At 42.2% G+C, this 18201-nt stretch overlaps 1 protein-coding gene across 6 annotated transcripts in view; it reads left to right on the top strand.

The window, feature by feature from the left end:
* Positions 1-10442, top strand: part of LOC119723774 (transmembrane 9 superfamily member 2-like) — a 29124-nt gene extending 18682 nt beyond the window's left edge. For 5 of the 6 annotated variants that reach the window (XM_038194626.1, XM_038194625.1, XM_038194628.1 and 2 more), the window contains exons 11-17: positions 563-680; positions 1357-1476; positions 2659-2876; positions 4420-4571; positions 6148-6259; positions 7503-7674; positions 9357-10442. In XM_038194626.1, the coding sequence (XP_038050554.1) occupies positions 563-680; positions 1357-1476; positions 2659-2876; positions 4420-4571; positions 6148-6259; positions 7503-7674; positions 9357-9664 (1200 nt within the window). In that variant the 3' untranslated portion in view covers positions 9665-10442. The remainder of the gene's footprint in view (positions 1-562; positions 681-1356; positions 1477-2658; positions 2877-4419; positions 4572-6147; positions 6260-7502; positions 7675-9356) is intronic. The other variant, XM_038194630.1, reaches the window with a different exon arrangement.
* Positions 10443-18201: the final 7759 nt, after the last annotated feature.

The raw sequence follows: 18201 nt of genomic DNA, 5'->3' as shown, positions 1-18201 counted from the left end.
GGCATTACCCCTGACATGTAGAGAGATCCCCTTGTTGGTCACAACTGGTAGCAGATCGTGAAATTTATGAAACGGATTCACAACAGCCATAACGAAACCACTGGGCCGTTGCAGTGTGTGTAAACCAGTAATCATGGTTGCACCGAGCTGAACTCTGAGTAACATCATGACTATTTCAGTGAATTACTTTACACGGGGCTGGATGCCTCTAGAAAGTTAATGCACAAAAAAAGATAACGCTGGTTTTCTACACAGTGGACTGTTTTGAAGGAAGGACTCACGGTGGTGCCCTGTGCGAAGTTTTTGCAATTGTTATTATGTGTTGGCTTATCAGCACCATTTTAGGAATTTTGTAGATCAGACATGCGGTATGGGCTCCGTGCACAAGTAACCCCTCAAAGGTAATAAAGAGAGGGTCCCAGGAAGACCACCGGGAGAGACATTCGAACGCCTTGCCAACAACGCCTGCCACATACTTCAGTAATTAAACTCTTCAGTATTAGAAATTGAAAATTTGTGCTATTTGCTCACTTATAGAAATGTTTGAATTTTTTTTTCGTAGGATTTTCGTTGGAAGCTGTTACATGGCGATATCTTCCGACCCCCACGCGGCTGCATGCTCCTGTCAGCGTTGCTGGGATCCGGAACGCAAATCGTCCTTGTGGCTTTCATCACTTTGGGTAAGCAGCATAGACCATGCCACACTTGTTTAACAAAATTGCATGTTGTAGTCACGTGACGGTGACCTCCATTCAGAATTTACTCTGCTCTTCACTTCTATATTTGAAAATGTTGACATGACATTACATGGATAAAAACACGAGGAAGACGCTTGGGTGGCTGTTTTGCCTGTCAGCAAGTGACATAGTCCATATTCAAGGAAAAGAAAGTGTTGGCATGAAACATTCAAATGTAATTTTGTTACAGCTCTGATCCACAAACCCATCCCAGCTTTCAACTGCACGATAATATGAGTGATCATGTAACAGTGTATCAACAAGCCCATTTGGTCTTCAAGAATTGCACATATGTTTAGCTTCAGAGTCGAGATGCTACATGTATTACCCTACAGCTATTCAACTGTCCTTCCAAATGCATTTGGAAGCTGCATAGAAAAACTCATTATAAACCCCAAATTCCAAATTACGTGCGTCAAAAGAAACTGCAATTCTGCTGAGTCCTGTGCAAGAGGAATAATACGGTTTTGTGTGAAATTTTGCCTTTTCTCATAAAACATTAACTTGTGTGTGGTTAACCTCTTGGTGGTACACTGCACTATGACTCATTCCTGTCCAGTGTGATGTGGGCTTAATGATAACCTTAATCTCTTCTGCTTTTCCTTTCTATACTGGTAAGTATTGGCATCTGTGGGGCTTCTATCACCGGCCAGACGAGGGGCTCTCATGACATGCATCATCATGCTGTTTGTCTGTCTTGGATTGCCGGCTGGTTACATCTCCACTCGAATGTACAAGGGTGAGGCTGATTGGCATGTGAGAGTTGGATGGCTCATGGTTGCACTCACTCTTCAATCTGAACAGACTTGTATTCGAGTCACCAAACATTAAGTCCGAGTCCGAGTCACCTCTCCCGAGTCCGAGTCTAAGTCCCGAGTCATGCAGGTCGAGTCTGAGTCTGAGTAACAAAGGTCAAGTCTGATTCCGAGTCACAAGTCATTTGCGAGTCGTCTGAGTCACAGAAAATGGGACTCAATTTACGCAATATCAAGTGTGGACGCTGGGGTACATGTTTCTAATAAATTGATTTCCCAAGTCAATATATCGGAAACAAGCCAGCCGCATGTGCAGTGCATGTAAAGTACTTACATGCATTTCTTCTGCACTGCACTGACTGTATTGCTTGCTCAAGAAAGGATCATCTTCAAAATAATTTGTAATTAAACTAAATTGAAAAAATAAGCGATTTGTGGTAATTTTGGTCGAGTTCCGAGTCACGCAGTCCGAGTCTGCTGGGTCGAGTGTGACTCATTTGTCATCGTGACTTCGAGTCATCAAAAATGGGACTCGAGTTGGAATGGAGTCTGAGTCCGGGTCATGAGTCATACATCTCTGATTCTGAGTCAATTCAAAGTTTGGTGAATTTGGACTGATGTTAGGAAAGCCTTAGACGTAAGACGTAGACTCAAACCTGTGACTGCCTTAATGACAACAGACCATGGTAAAGTAAACCATGACCACAGAGACCATGGCAACATATACCGTGGCAACATAGGCCATTACATCAGATACTATGACAGCAGAAACCATGACAAAAGAAACTTGGGCAACAGGGCGAAAGCAGCAGAGATTATGACAACAGAAACCATGGCCAAAAAACCCCTTGACAACAGAGATCTAAGCAACAGAGACTATGACATCAAAGAACATGGCAACAAAGACTATATGCCAACAAAGACTTTGCTTTCGCCCCTGTTGCCCAAGTTTCTTTTGTCATGGTTTCTGTTGGCATAGTATCATAGACTATGATAACAGATAACACGACAACAGAAACGGTGGCAAAAGAAACCAAGGCAACAGAGACCATGGCAAAAGAGACAGTGACAACAGAGACCATGGCAACACAGACCATGGTAACAGAACATGTTGTATGTGCACTTTGCGAATCCAGTGGCCTACATTTACAAATCTTTCATCACAGCATTCGGAGGTGAGAAGTGGAAGACCAACCTCTTGCTGACTGGTCTGTTGGTTCCCAGCATCATCGTCGCCATCGTTCTAATCTTAAATGTTCTGCTGTGGACCTGGCAAAGTTCAGCCGCTATCCCTACATCCACTCTCTTAACGCTACTTGCCTTGTGGTTTGGCATCCAGTTGCCTCTTGTTTACATTGGGGGATTCATTGACTTTATAAGAAAGGTAACTCGTCCAAATTGTCCGTTTGAGCAAACGCTGTTATATTGACAGTTTTACCATTGCTGCATCTTTGTTTTCCAGACTCGTGTGTTAAAATTTATCACTACTAGTATTGGGCCAGGCGAAAATGTGCGTGTTTGGAAGGGGCAGTTGAGAACTGCAGCTTGTGCAAACAACGCACATTATTCAATGGTGTGAACGCACACTCGCAAGTTAAACGCACAAAATGTCGTCACCCCCTGGCACTGATATTTACCCCTACTGGACAATATGGTATCCGTAGTTGTAGGGCGATACCATATTGTATTAGAGTTGCTCAGTCGACCGCCTATACATACAGTGCAGTGATGGTTGCTCAGTTGACTACAAAATGTATGTGCCCGTGCATGCCACTCACGTATACTCACGTATATGTACGTACGAAGACATGGTGTGCAGTGCTATCGTCCTACAATGTGCCCGTCCTTTTTGCACTGTTTGCGTCAGCACGCGCGCTTTAGCTCGAACATGACGTAAACAATTGAAAAGAACCCCATGATGTGCCCGTCCTTTTTTACATTGTTGCGTCATATTGAGCGCGCGTTTTAGCTTTACATGACGTAAACAATTGAAAAGAACGGCAGTGCGTGGTGTTATGTTCTAGGCTATAATACTGCCACGTTGAGGCTCAGAAAATAGTACTTTTTTGCAGCTTTTTCGAGAACCGCTCGTCCAAACCCCTTCAAACTTGGCACTGCACATTCTGGTGTCCCGAGCAATACACCCGCCGATTTTCAACTTCATACGGTGCCCGGTTCTGGAGATAATCGACGGACAGACAGACGGACGTTCTAGCCAGACGGACTTGTGGGGTGATAGCATTGTGTTCCCATTATCCCTTTTTCTAAAGATTCCCTTCTGGGGTGATGTTTTTCCATTGTGTAAAAAGTGGGGTGATGTGTTCTGAAAGGAACATCACCCCACAAGGGTGGTCTGGTCAGAACGGACAGACAGACAGACAGACAGACAGACAGAGATTCCCGGAATTATAGTAAGGATGTACATCTATCATCAATTTTAGATCCAACAAAAAGATTAGACTGGAGCAATGCCTTTGTATAGTGGACCCCATGTTGTCAGTAGTTGTGTTGAGGGTGCTAGTCAGAAGCCATGAAATCCTCATAAGTGGGTGGTCTAGAAATCATGTCCAAAATCACTGTGCCAGCAGAGTATAAGCATTGTTGTACACCCCAGCATATTAAGTGCTCTGAGAAAACGTGTAAAGACTTTTAACTAAATTTAATAATACAAATATTAGCAAAGACTTCTTCAGAGGTTTTTACATCTGAAGAAGTCTTAATTTGCTAAGGACGAAATATATCAGGCTACTCTGGACTAATTTGCATATTTCAGGTCAATCCAGTCAGTGAGCAGTTTGCAGCTGTTTTATTCATTTTTTAGTTCTAAATTTGTCAGTACACTATTTTGAAATTCAATGTAATCAGTTCTCGGTAGAACCACATGTTAAGCACCTCTCGTGTATTTTTCCCTTTGTTTTCCCTGTTAGCCGATTGAGTTCCCGGTACCCACCAATCTGACCCAGCGCCGGATCCCTAGGCAGCCTTGTAACAAACACCCTGTGCTTACTGCTGTTTTCAGCGGGGGGCTTCCCTTCAGTTGTATCTTCATCCAGCTTTTCTTTATCTTGAGTAGCATCTGGTGAGTTTATTTTTATTTTTATTTTATTTCTGTCTGGTAATGAAACCAAGGATTCCTCAAAAGTACCTTAAGTACTGTAGCTCGAAAGCCTGAAGAAACCTGTAGAGAGAAGACAAATGAGAAGAAATTACAGTTTTAGAGGTGGGAGGAAAAGCCCAGAGGAATATTCTGAGGAAAACCCACGGAATCAGGTAGGGGATGAAAACCCAATCCACATGTTGGCCCAGGCGGGATGTGAACCCAGGTCACAGTGGTAGAAGGCAAGGAAAGTACCGCTAGGCCAACCCGCTAGGGTAGGGATTGTCATTTCTACCTGTTGACCTGCCATCAAGAGGTGTCAGTGGCATAGCAAGGTCATTTTTTATTTTGGGGGGGGGGGGGGCTGGGGAGATTGTGAAAAGGGCACTCGCACATCCATGCTGACATGTAGGTAGCGTTTTTTTTCTCTGGTTACTTGGCCTCTGTAAAACAAAAAAAGGTGGGAAGGGGGTACCATCTTTTCTATGTGGGCGCTGTTCAAACCGGACTGTCATGGACACTATCAGACAATAGGTGGCGCTTTTAAGGGTGGCACAATTGCAGATGGTCGTGCGAAATTCCAAAAAGGGCACTCTTAAAAGGCCCCTGGTAACAAAAAGGGCACTTGTTTTTAAAAAAAGGGCATTTGTAAAAAAAAAACAAAGGGCAGTTTTTTAAAACATATTGGGGAGGAGGGGGGGGGGGGGAGGGGGAGAGTAAATACCCCCTTACGACCCTGCTGGCTATGCCACTTGATGTTACTGAAGAGGTTTCACATGCAAACTGGTGCTGCTTGTTTTATGTTCTTTCCCTAATACATTTGTAAGCAATAAGTCAGAACGGCAAAACACGTTAACAATTCAAATTGTTCTTTGAACTCCTTAGCCATTCTGAGGCAAAGGAATAAGGTTGTGCACTCTAGGGCCAGCTCTACTAGGATCGCTTTGTCTTAATGTGTTTGTGTCGCCTAAATGAGCTTTTGGGAGACACTTACCAGTTCTAAATTCTGTATGACCATAGACCCATAGCCCCGTATGAAAGTTTTGGTCCATTTTTTGAAAATAAAAATGTATAACTTCTGCATGCTTTAATGGATTTTGATGACACCTACATGCAGTACGTGACCCGTGGGTGGGAAGACACAATTCTTCATCGGATTACTGAGGTTAAAGGTCATGTAGGGTCACTAGAGGTCATGGTTAAATATGCCTCAAATGTTTCTTTGTCTACAGAATTTGATGGATTTTAATGCAACTTGAATAGAGTGATCCTTGGGTGGGGGTTCATCATAACTCTTCCGAAATTGAAAGTCAAAGGTTATCTAGGGGTCATTCAAGGTGGTTGTTAAAATGCACAAATATACTCTTTTTTTTTTCAGAACACAAAACATACAAAGATTGACCGCGGAAAAAGGCGACACATGCGGTCCGCAGATCACTTGTTTTTATTCAGTTGATAATTTCAGCTTGGTAAATGTTCAGAAGACTTGTATGCCGTTTTCTCTTAAACATTGAAACGGTTCAAAGTCACAGCCTCACCTGCAATGTTAACGTTCCAGGATGCATCAGTTCTTCTACGGATTTGGCTTCACATTGTGCACAGCTGCAGTCATGGTCGTCGTCTGTTCCTTGATCACGATACTGTTCTGCTTTTTGCACCTTCAATCTGAGGTACAGTTTTTTGTTTTTCACCATGCCTTGAAGCTGTCTCCCACAATTCCCAAATGTATTAACATAATTTACAGGCCTTATACAGTGAAACGCTGCTATAACGAACATCGCATGATCCACAGAAATTGTTCGTAATATCGATCGCTTGGTATAACGATTTTATTATTTTATTATTATTATTATTATTATTATTTTACTTATAGTTACTGAAAGACGACTTTGAACATGTGTTGACTATTGAATTATGTAATTACGCAGTTTAGAGCCTGCTAGTTGCAGCAATGGGTGACTTTCCCCTACTATTCCTTGGGGAAATAATAGCCACTTGTTGCTCTTCTGATTACACTTTTCAACAACAATGTTCAGTACGTTTTAAAAAAAAATCAGGAGCCAAGCACCATGTTCGGTATAGCCGAATGTTCGGTATAGCGGTGTTCGGTATAGCGACATTCCACTGTAGTAATATGCCATGCACAGTACATCTCTTAATTTGCATTGATCATTTTGACACCATTCTGCACAATTAAATAGTCAAACCAGCCTGACATTGGTATATATGCAAGTATCAGCAACCAGGCATGCTGGCCCGATTTAATGGCATTTGTACAACACTTCAACAATTGTAACGTTCAAGGCTTAAGATGAGCAAGCTTTGGGCCTATAAGAGCCTCCATTATTTGAGTCAGCAGTTTGTTACAGAATTTGATAAGCATAAATAAATATTCATATTTTACAGTTGTTGTGGCTTGTTTCTGCATGTTAATTATACTGTTAGAATCACATTCAAACTCATTGCTGTGTTGAATGCCAGACACAAAATACCACAAAAACCATTTATGGAAAAGTTGAAACTTATACCTGAACTTTGCAAGTCAACGCTCTTAGGCTAGCGGTAGCAATATTATGGTTAACTCTCTTAGAAATAACCGTACACTGGGCATCTTTGGATATAAAATACTAACCAAAATACAGGTATTAAAACAATGTGTGTGTTTGTTACTGCTTGCAAGCGTGAAGTAATCTACTTTCTAGCCGAACACATGTTCCACTCCCTATTCAAATTACCCGCCCTGAATCACCGAACCATGCATCATTTACATGCCAACGCTGAAGTAGATTTATTCTAATTCGTCCTGGTACTCAACCGAATTAATAAACAGTTTCCTTCATGCGATGTAACTCAGGCACCGACTCATTCCTTTTCAATCTAAAGTTGAAAGCTTCATCATTTTTACCTCTGCAGAACTATCACTGGTGGTGGCGCTCTTTCCTGTCGAGCGGCTTCACTGCCGTCTACGTCCTTATCTACTGCGTGTATTACTTTGTGTCCAAGTTGACGATCCAGGGCACAGCCAGCACAGTCTTGTACTTTGGCTACACCTCCATCATGGTCCTCCTGTTCTTCTTGTTCACGGGTGAGTCCAAGCTGTGTTGTCTTTGCAGAACTGTAGAGGGCGCTGTTTACCTACCCAGGAGAGACATGGGCGTTCAGCACTTACTTATTTATTTATTTTGGGAACATCTAACAGCGCCAGAACAGGATATATAAGACTTGGTAGCAGATGGGGAAGGAAGTTACAGTTTTAGTGGTGTGAGAAAAACCCCAGATTGATATTCTAGGGGAACCCACGGAATAAGGCAGGGACTGAAACCCAATCCAAAATGGGGTCACAGCGGTGAAAGTGAGGAAAGTACCGCTATGCCAACCTGAGCCCCTGATCCAACCTGAGTATCTAGACACTGATGGCATATGAACTGATACAAGCCCCTACTAGGAACCACTTCACAGTGTACCTGGCCCATTTTTCTTGCATCTATACAGTGAGTAAAAGAAAACGAAACCCAAATTGTAAGTGTTCTTTCAGCAAAACGAAAACAATTCTCATAGGGATGCATGTGAATTGTTTTCGTTTGGCTGAAAGAACACTTATCTTTTTTTTGTGATCCGTGGACGGAACTTTACAGAACCTTAAAAATGGTGTTTGTGTTCTAAATTCAGTAACTTGAAAAGTGCATGAGTGATTTGAATGATTCTTGTACTAAAAGAAAGCTCATTGGTAGGGCTTTCATGTCCAGGCATGCAACTTTTCCTCGGATCAGCTGATTTCCTCTTTTTTTACTTCCCATGTGTGCCATTGAAAATAGAAAAACACTGTACAAAGTCTGGGAAAAATTTGAATTTCCTCTTTTTTTGTGATTTCCCAGTTGCATGCCTGCATGTCCTAGAATTTGTAAGTGCTACAGGCAAAACTTCATTCAAAAATTAGTCTTGTCATTTGGGATTAGTTTTTTTTTTTACCCACCCTGTATTACAACCTAACCTTCAGAACTTGCAAATGTTATCATTAGATTTAAAAAAAGGCCTCAAATTGCAAGAATCGGAAATTCAATCACTGGTGCAGTTTTCTGCAATTGTTGAATGCTTGTTTAAGTACAAATGTTCACAGTGTTATTTCTGTAATCCATTGTCACGTTTTGCAACAGGCATTGGTATACACACCCTCACCCCACAGACACACAAAACAATCACCATTAAATCAATCCTATAATAAGGAAAGTCTGTTACAAGCCAATATGGGGTCCGTGTGTGAACAAGAGAGGGCGCTTTGTTAGCACTTTGGAGAGCCCCTTGGATGGGACACACTGCGTGTGCATACTGGTTCTCCGTGTGTATAACACAAAGTACGCACAAGTAATTTTGTTCTGAATGTGCACAAACTCATAGTGTCCTCGCATAAATATCAGGCTTCTTCAGGGATGCGTTCCAATGTAACTCCATGTGGTCTTGCCCAACTCTCCCTTTCTTACCGTTGAGGGGGTACTTGTGCACGGAGCGGATAGCCCCTGAAACTATGGCATGAAACAACTGAGAATATTATGCCAGTCCATAGCAGGTTACTCCCCAGCTAATGTAGGTACCCATTTATACTCCTAGGTAGAAAGAGGTAAGTGAGGGTGAAGTGGCTTGCCCAAGGACACAGCCAGCAGCTGGATTCGAACCACACGCTCCATCAACAATTAGTCATATATGTACACTGTATAATCTTTTTTTATCAAGTGTATGGTGATTTTATTATCTGTGTTCTTCTGTCTTCAGGTACCATTGGATTATTTTCCTGCTTCTGGTTCCTCCTGAAGATTTACAGCTCCCTGGATCCCAGCCAGCTGGAGTTGAACAGTGATGTTGAGGATGAGAAGGACATGCCCCAAGAAACGATGAACGTGGGTGTGGTCAAGGAGGAGGAGAAGGAGGAGGACATAGCAAATGAGGCTGCATCAAATCAAGAAGATGGGGGAAACCCTCCCCCAATCATTGAAGTAGGCAAGGACAATGCTGACACTGTTCAGCAAGATGTGTCAGTTGTAGGCGGGAAATCTGAAGGTGAACTCACCCCACAAATATAGACAAGGGTGCCATGACTGAAGACAAAGGAAGGCACATGTCGTCAGCAAGACCAATTAAAGGCATACATAGGATCATTTGCCTTCCATGCATTTTGTTCGTTTCCAATAAAACACCACTCAGAATTCAAAGAAGAATGTTCAAAACCTAGCTTGTTGAAGTTTGAGTGATCGTTGGAAGTCACCTACATACTTCAGGAATAATCTCACGTGATGTTTAGTACCAGTATGGTCGACTGGTCGTTACTCCATAAAAGGTTTTTGATAATACTTATGTAGATTACTTTTGGGGATAAATGCAAATGATCCTATATGCCTTTAACATTATTATAGATGTGATAAATTCACCGAAGTTTGGGTTTAATTGTGTTCAGTCTGTAAATACTGCATGTACTCGGTTTCATAAAAACGCAAATTGCTTGATGCAAATACTCGTTTGCCATATTACATGCATGTAAAATATAAAAAAGTTATTACTTTTTATGTATATGACATTTCCAGAACAAAATTAACTGAAATATGAATTAAAGAAACAGGGTGTAGTATAATATTTGAAAGAAAATATGACAAAGGTTATGTGACTAACTTTTCAAACACTTCTCCAAATTATTCACATATTTAAATACTTTGCAGGAACAATAAAAATTTATGAAGTTCTGTAAAAAATCAAATCAAATCAATCAATTTTGAAGAAGAGATTTTTTTTTTTTTTTTTTTTTAGGGGTTGGGTAAAGGTTGCATGCATAAGTAACAGAATCAAGATAAAGACCCAAAAATTGTGCATTTGCGTCCTTTGTTTTCTCAAAATGTAGAGTAGCCACGAACTTGGCTCAAATATCCACAGATTAGTCGACTACATTCATCATCATCATCACCATCATCCTTCGGCTGCAGAGCAGGCGACTACAAGCTTCTTCCATTTACTGCGATCTTGGGCAAGTGTTGCGATTTGGTCCGGTCGCAGTATGCCTCTACCATCTCCAAGCAGGCTTTTAACATACGTCAGTCCCATAGGGTGGCGTATAAAGGACATTATTTCACAGGGTCATCGTCTGGCATGCAGAGTATGTGCCCAAAGATGTGGCAGAATGAAGAGAAACACTATAGGGAACCATAGAAAAAAATGGGTTGAAAGAATTTTTACAGTTTAAGTAAAGTTATTTTTTGTACCGAGTTTTCTTAACTACACGAAAACAAAGGAATGTAAAACAAACGTGTGTGTGTGTGTTTTATGGCACACTGCGGTATTTTCGTATAGGCCCCCGAATTTTTTGTAGGCCCTAGGCACAGTGCTTACTGTGCCCATTGTATAATCCGGGCCTGTTTTTTCCACTCAAATTTAATATAGGTTTTCCCGGCAAATTTCCTAATCATTTTCATGAGGCCTATCATTCATTCCATTTCGCGTGATTTTTACACGTGATCAAACTTTCTTTTTCATTTTTGGGGCATTCAATCATTCAACTTTAGGCAGCCAAGATTTTACTCTGAATGTTCGTTTTCGTTTTGGGGCATTCTATTTCGTTTTGGTGCATTCAAGACTTAATTTGTAGCATTCTTAAATAAGTCTTTGCAACCTTTTGCCGGTTGACGCATTCAAATTAGCGAACGTTGGTGCGCTCAACGTATACCATGCTTTTCGTTTCCAAGTTCGTTTATGGGCAATCATACTTTCATCGTTTGGTCATTCAAATTAATAAGATTGGTAAACGGTCGAGTTGGTTCGAGTCGAGTTGGCAAACGCCCGGTCGAGTTGACTGTAATCCTTTTTAATTGATAATGTTTTCCTATTTTCCTCCGAGGTTCGTTTTCCCCCAAAAATCTTGGTGACTGTAAAATATTTACAGTGTCACAAATTACAAGATGTAACGAAATAACGAAATGAAAAGGGCTAAGATAACCCAATTTCTTTTTCACTGTTCATCTGTTCTACGTGTTTAAACGTTTGAGCAAGGGGCACATCTTGACGTTGACGATTTCTTGACGTGCAAGACATCGGGGCATGTATGTTTGGCAATGGTTGTACCATCGGGAACACTTCTCTTTGGTAATTTCTGACATGTTTTCTGGCGTATGTCTGACCGAACACTTATTTAAAGGCCCACGCAAAGTAATTTTTCAATGCAAACCTTGAAAATACATCTTTGTGTTACATGTATAACCTTATTTTCAAGTTTTATTTTTCCATTTTTGGTGCCTTCTCCGTTTTTATGCTAATGCAAAGTTCCATATTTATGAGCATATTTATAAGCAAAACTTTGATGTCATTCCGGGCAGATTAAATGCCTATTTCAGCACAAAAAGTTGCTAGCATTTTGGATATTTTGCTGTGGGGGCGCTGGGGGCTGGAGCATTTCAGGGGGGGGGGGGCGTCAGGGGGGCGGACATACCTTGATCATAACTGATGCGAGCGCGAAGCGCGAAGCCCTTACGGCGTGGGGTTCGAGGCCCGCTTAAGGGCCCCGAAAAAAAAAAAGATTCTAGATGTTCTGTGGTGTGATCTGAAGCAATTTCTTACCACTTTCCTCCATGCTTTAACTAATGTTTTCTTAGCAAAAGATAATTATTTGAACATCGTTTTCGAGGTTGGAGTCATTGAATCAGCTATCGGTATTCTGAGCTATAGGCGTGGGGTTCGGGCCCGCTTAAGGGCCCCGAAAAATTGGATTCTCGATGCTCTGTGGTGTGATCCGAGGCAATTTCTTACCACTTTAACCAATAATTATCTTAGCACAACAGATAATTATATAAACATAATTTTCGAGGTTTTCTCAGCTAAAGGCATAAGAAATTTTTTTGGAACATTGTTTTCGAGGTTGGAGTAATTGAATCAGCTACCAGAATTCTGAGCTTTAGGCGTGGGGTTCGGGGCCCGCTGAAGGGCCCCGAAAAATGTTGGATTCTAAATGCTCTGTGGTGCTAACTAAGGCAATTTCTGACCACTTTAACCAATATTTTCTAAGCAAAAGATACATTGTAGTACATAATAGGGCCCTGTAAATGAGACATGAGTTCAAAAATCGGGGGGGGGGGGGGGGGGGAGGACATTTGATATTGTGTCCCCCACCCTTCAAAAAGTGGGGGGGGGGGGGGGGGACATGTCCCCTGCCCCCCCCCCCCCCCCAGGATTGACGTGGCGTCATGTAGATCAATGATAATTTTTTTAGAAACTCAAAATCTCAGTCGGGGGGGGGGGGCGACTGGGGGGGGGGGCGACAAGGTTTTATGGGGGGCGGTCGCCCCCCCCCACGCCCCCCCGGTGGCTACGCCACTGCGTTGAAGACATCGGGGCATGTATGTTTGGCAATGGTTGTACCATCGGGAACACTTCTCTTTGGTAATTTCTGACATGTTTTCTGGCGTATGTCCACGCGCGGATCCAGATGGGGGCACACCCGGCCCGTGCCCCCCCTTTTTGCAATTTTTTTTTTTTTTTTTTTACAAGTCGTCTTAGGGCGGGCGGGCATTAAATACATCCCTTTGAGAACATGGCTATCTTTTTCGTTTTTGAGGAGTCATTATGGCGGGCGGATGGGCGGTCATCAAATCAATCGCTTTGAACATAACTATTATACATAATTATCAACAAAAATATACAATGTAAAAGTTTTTAAGGTCGCCTGTCAATCATTGTCTCAAAATTTCTTTCAAAGCAAGAACATATTTGTGTAATACACTTTTCTATTTCCCGGCTGGACTAGGGAGCACATTTAATACAGCACTTGCATTTAATGCTTCATGTCAAAATGTATTCCAAAATATATTCTAGAGTAGAACCAAGGGCGGATCCAGGGGGGGGGGGGGGGGGGCCAAAGGGGGCCATGCCCCCCCCCCCCAAAAAAAAAACCCGAAACCAATTTTTTTTTATGTGACATTGCAATAAAGGCAGGCAATGAGTACACAACCATCTTTTCCTAAAAAAAAACCAGTGGTTAAAGTGGTCAGAAATTGCCTCAGATCGCACCACAGATCAGTGGTCATTAGGAAGATGACGTTTAACTACATCAAACGATTTGGATGTATACAAAGTAAAAAGCAATGGTCCCAAGCAAGATCCCTGCGGGACCCCACAATTAAGATTACATTGATCAGATATAATACCCTGCATTGATACACGTTGACTCCTTCCACTTAAATATGAGCGAAACCAGTCCAATGCTGTACCTGTGATCCCGAACTTACACTGGAGTCTTATATTTAACAAGATAGTGTGGTCAACAGTATCAAATGCGGCACTTAAATCTAATAAAACCAGCAAGGTAACATGTTGAGAGTTCATTTTCATCAAGATATCATTTTCACCCTCAACAGGGCTGTTTCAAGCGGCAGCATTCTTGAGCAACTAGTTTTCTGCATGCTGCGAGAAAAATAATCACATACAAGATTTCTGGCTACGCAACCGGCAGCTCCCATCCAGGCATCACAAGGGAGTCTCCTAGCAACAGTATTTCTCGGCAACCAGGTTGGAATGTGATAATGGACACACAGCCATGCAGCATGCACCTGTGGCTCAGATAGTTCGGAATTCCAACATTATAGCCTAACGTCATATTCATGAAAGCAGACAGTCCGTGATGAAACCAACCAATGGCGTATTTATTTGCCGGGAACTGACTCATTTCATTGGCTGAGATACTATCATCACTGTTCATCATCTAAGAATGTTCAAATTACTGGCGGCAGGTCCTCATCAAAGGTGGTCTACAGCTGAACCCGAATGTATATACTTTGTAACGAACATGAGTGACATTGTATCAATTTGAACAATGCCGCTGTCAATCATTCTCCGGAAAGGCTTTTTCGGAGCTGGATTTTATTCGGGAATTTTTTTAATTCAAAGACCGGGGAAAAGTTTATAACGAAAAGTGAGGGAAACTGAAATAAACATGAAATTTCACCCCTGTAAAAGGCCCGTATCGTGTTCATGTACATCACAATTGAACAGAAAATCAATGATGAAATGAGCAGAAAGTTGATGTGTGTACGTGTCTTGGTCCCTGTGTCTTGAACACCTCATCAGAGAGTTTGTATTTTTCCTGATTTTCTAGAATTGGGAGCATTTATTATCGGGGTCTTTGGCTGTTTTAATATTTACTGATCTGCACCCCTTCACCTTTGTACATGGGGCGAAGTGGATATGGGGCGAAACGGGGATGTGGCGAAATGGGAATGGGGCGAAGGGGGGATGGGGCAACCTCGTCCCCAGTGCTTACTTTATTTCCAACCGCGTTTCCAGTAGTAAACCCTGGATAGGAATCTTTCTTTCTTTCTGGATTTTTATCGTGTACTTGGTGCTATTATTCACAACGTGCAGTACGTGTTTTCGCGATCATTCGTCCATGCCTTCTCGAAAATACTAATTTCCTTTCCAATTTGCTCATATTAATATGAAATATGATACTGCATGTTGTCTCGATAAAATCGTAACAGTTTGATTTCAAAAATCGTGTTTTCGTAACTCACGCCGTGCTCGCGCTGCTACGAATTGACTCTGTTTTTACCTCAGACACCGCATACGAAAACTATGAAGCCCGGGAAGAGACAGGGTGGAATTTTTTTTTTGGCATTTGCTAATTCGTTTGCACGAATTACTAATTCGTTCGCACAAACTAGTAATTCGTTCGAACGAATTACTAATTCGTGCGAACGAATTACTAATTCGTGCGAACGAATTAGTATCTCGTGCGAACGAATTAGCAAATGTCAAAAAAAATTTCCACCCTGTCCCTTCCAGGGCTTCATAGAAAACAAACGCTAATGTGTAACGCATATATCCAGGCACCAGACTGTTCCGTCCTCATTTGCATACGTGTTCAAAAATCTTGCACATATGCAAACCAGGGTGAGAGAGCAGGTAGTGGTGGGCGCGTACTGCTCGACAGCCTGGGGACGAGGTTGGGGATGGGGCGAAGTGGTTAGGGGCGAAGTGGTTAGGGGCGAAGTGACATGGGGCGAAGTGGAAATGGGGCGAAGCGTCCGACACCCGTCGCGCCGGCTGCGTACTATGCGGTACGTATAGTCCAGCGGATATGTGACAAAATATCGATGAATTGTGCACTTTTGCATAAAAGCGTGAAACTTGGCACAGATGTTTATATTCATGCGAGAAAATGTTTTAGATGTGGAGCCATCGCAATTTTACCCTTTTAGGGGCGTGGCACCATTTAAAAAAAGGGGGCGGGACTTGTCGGGCCCGCAGTAAAAATGGTTTTTCCCACTTGTTACAAAAGCAGGAAACTTCACAAAGACATAATTATATAGATTATTAGTGTTTTCCAGATTCGGAGCCACCACAAAAGTACCCTTTTAGGGGCGTGGCAGCCATTCAAAGAAAAGGGGGGGGGTAATTATTATGCCCACTTTGGAAAACATTGTGCCCATATTTCATGAACGAATAAAACGTCCCACAGACGTTTATATTCATGAGAAAAAAAATTCCAGATGTGGAGCCATCGCGAACACACCCTTTTAGGGGCGTGGCAACCATATAGGAAAAAAAAGGGGGGGCGGGGTTTTCATTATGCCCACCCTGGAAATATTGTTCCCACACACATAGAGAAATGGAACTTTCAACAAACATTGACATTCATGAGAAAACAAATTCCAGATGTGGAGCCATCTCGAACACACCTTTTTAGGGGCGTGGCAACCATATCAGAAAAGGGGGGGCGGGGTTTTCATTATGCCCACCCTGGAAATATTGTTCCCACATTCATAGAGAAATGGAACTTTTCACAGACATTGACATTCATGATAAAAACAATTCCAGTTGTAGAGCCATCGCGAACACACCCTTTTAGGGGCGTGGCAGCCATATTGAAAAAAGGGGGGGGGGGCGGGGTTCTCATTATGCCCAACATGGGAAAAATGTGCCCACATCTCATAAACGAATGAAGCTAATTTCCACAGACATTAATACTCACGAGATAAAAATCACACGTGGAGCCATCGTAAACACACCCTTTTAGGGGCGTGGCAGCCATAATAAAATGGGGGGGGGGGGTAGTCATGATGCCCCTATAAAAGAAAGTTGTGCCTACCTTTCATAAATGGATTAAATTCCACTCGGACAATACATTCATAAAAATCTTTTTTTTTTTTTAATGTGAGGCCATCACAAACCTACCCTTCTAGAGGTGCGGCATCCATTTTTAAAAGGGGGGGGGGGGGTACTCAATATGCACAACGTGGAAAATTTTGACCGCGTTTCATATAATAAAATCCACCTCAGATAGCTGTTTAATGTGTTGGAGTAGGGCCGCCTTTATAGTTGGAAGTTACTGTTGACAAACCCTTTGTTTTCTTACACTATGCATTCTTGCCTCATCTATATTAACCCAGTTACTGGTTCTTTCGTCTGTAGAATTATTGATAACCTTTCAACTGCATCAATATCTGAATTAGGGGTATAAACTGGGGTACCTCAGTTAGTCCTGGAAAGACTAGTGTTACTTCTTCAAATACATTGTTTCCCCTGCCTTTTTTTCTGACAGACCAAAAGGCATATGCAGTGTCGCACCTGTATAACGTATAATTTTTTTAAATGGATTTGGTCGGGGTAAAAAAAACACTCATCAGAGCTTGATATACCATTTTTAAGAGAACAGAGGTGTTGTGTGGTGGGGGTACACAGATTCATTGAATGTGAAGTCATAGTGGACGTGTCCACCACTTTGTGAGGCGAGTACATCGTGTTGTTACCCAATCTGCTGTCAATGCGGCGCAACAGGTAAGAGGTAGGGGGATTTTACACTCCCCCCCCCCCCCGTAAAAAAAGGATTTCCATGGCCCTTTAATGTTAAATGTTAGAGTTTAGGGCTGCCATTGTGTGCTGTGTATTTGTAATTATGAAATCACTCTGGAATTTAGATGTGCATGATAATATAGGTGCAAGTACACACATTGAACAATATAACAAGGGTTAGCCTACCGGTACTTACCCATGCTCTTTGGGGTAAGTCATTGTATTACCAAATAATATAGGTTATGGGCCAATCAACATTATAAGAAATCAACAACAAAATATAAAAATGCAATTGTGGGCACAGTGACTAGGCCCCTCACACCTCTAAAAGGATGAGTTTGCTGTGGCTCGACATAAGAACTTTCTTTTATAGGGGCATCATGACTACCCCCCCCCCATTTTATTATGGCTGCCAAGCCCCTAAAAGGGTGTGTTTACGATGGCTCCACGTGTGATTTTTATCTCGTCAGTATTAATGTCTGTGGAAATTAGCTTCATTCGTTTGAGATGTGGGCACATTTTTCCTATGTTGGGCATAATGAGAACCCCGCCCCCTTTTTTCAATATGGCTGCCACGCCCCTAAAAGGGTGTGTTCGCGATGGCTCTACATCTGGAATTGTTTTTATCATTAATGTCAATGTCTGTTAAAAGTTCCATTTCTCTATGAATGTGGGAACAATATTTCCAGGGTGGGCATAATGAAAACCCCGCCCCCCCTCTTTTTCTGATCTGGTTGCCACGCCCCTAAAAGGGTGTGTTCGAGATGGCTCCACATCTGGAATTTGTTTTCTCATG

Source organism: Patiria miniata, unplaced genomic scaffold (assembly GCF_015706575.1).
Source record: "Patiria miniata isolate m_02_andy unplaced genomic scaffold, ASM1570657v1 HiC_scaffold_17, whole genome shotgun sequence".
NCBI lineage: Eukaryota > Metazoa > Echinodermata > Asteroidea > Valvatida > Asterinidae > Patiria > Patiria miniata.
The sequence above is the reverse complement of the archived record's forward strand: the minus strand, read 5'-3'. Positions and strand labels throughout refer to the sequence as shown.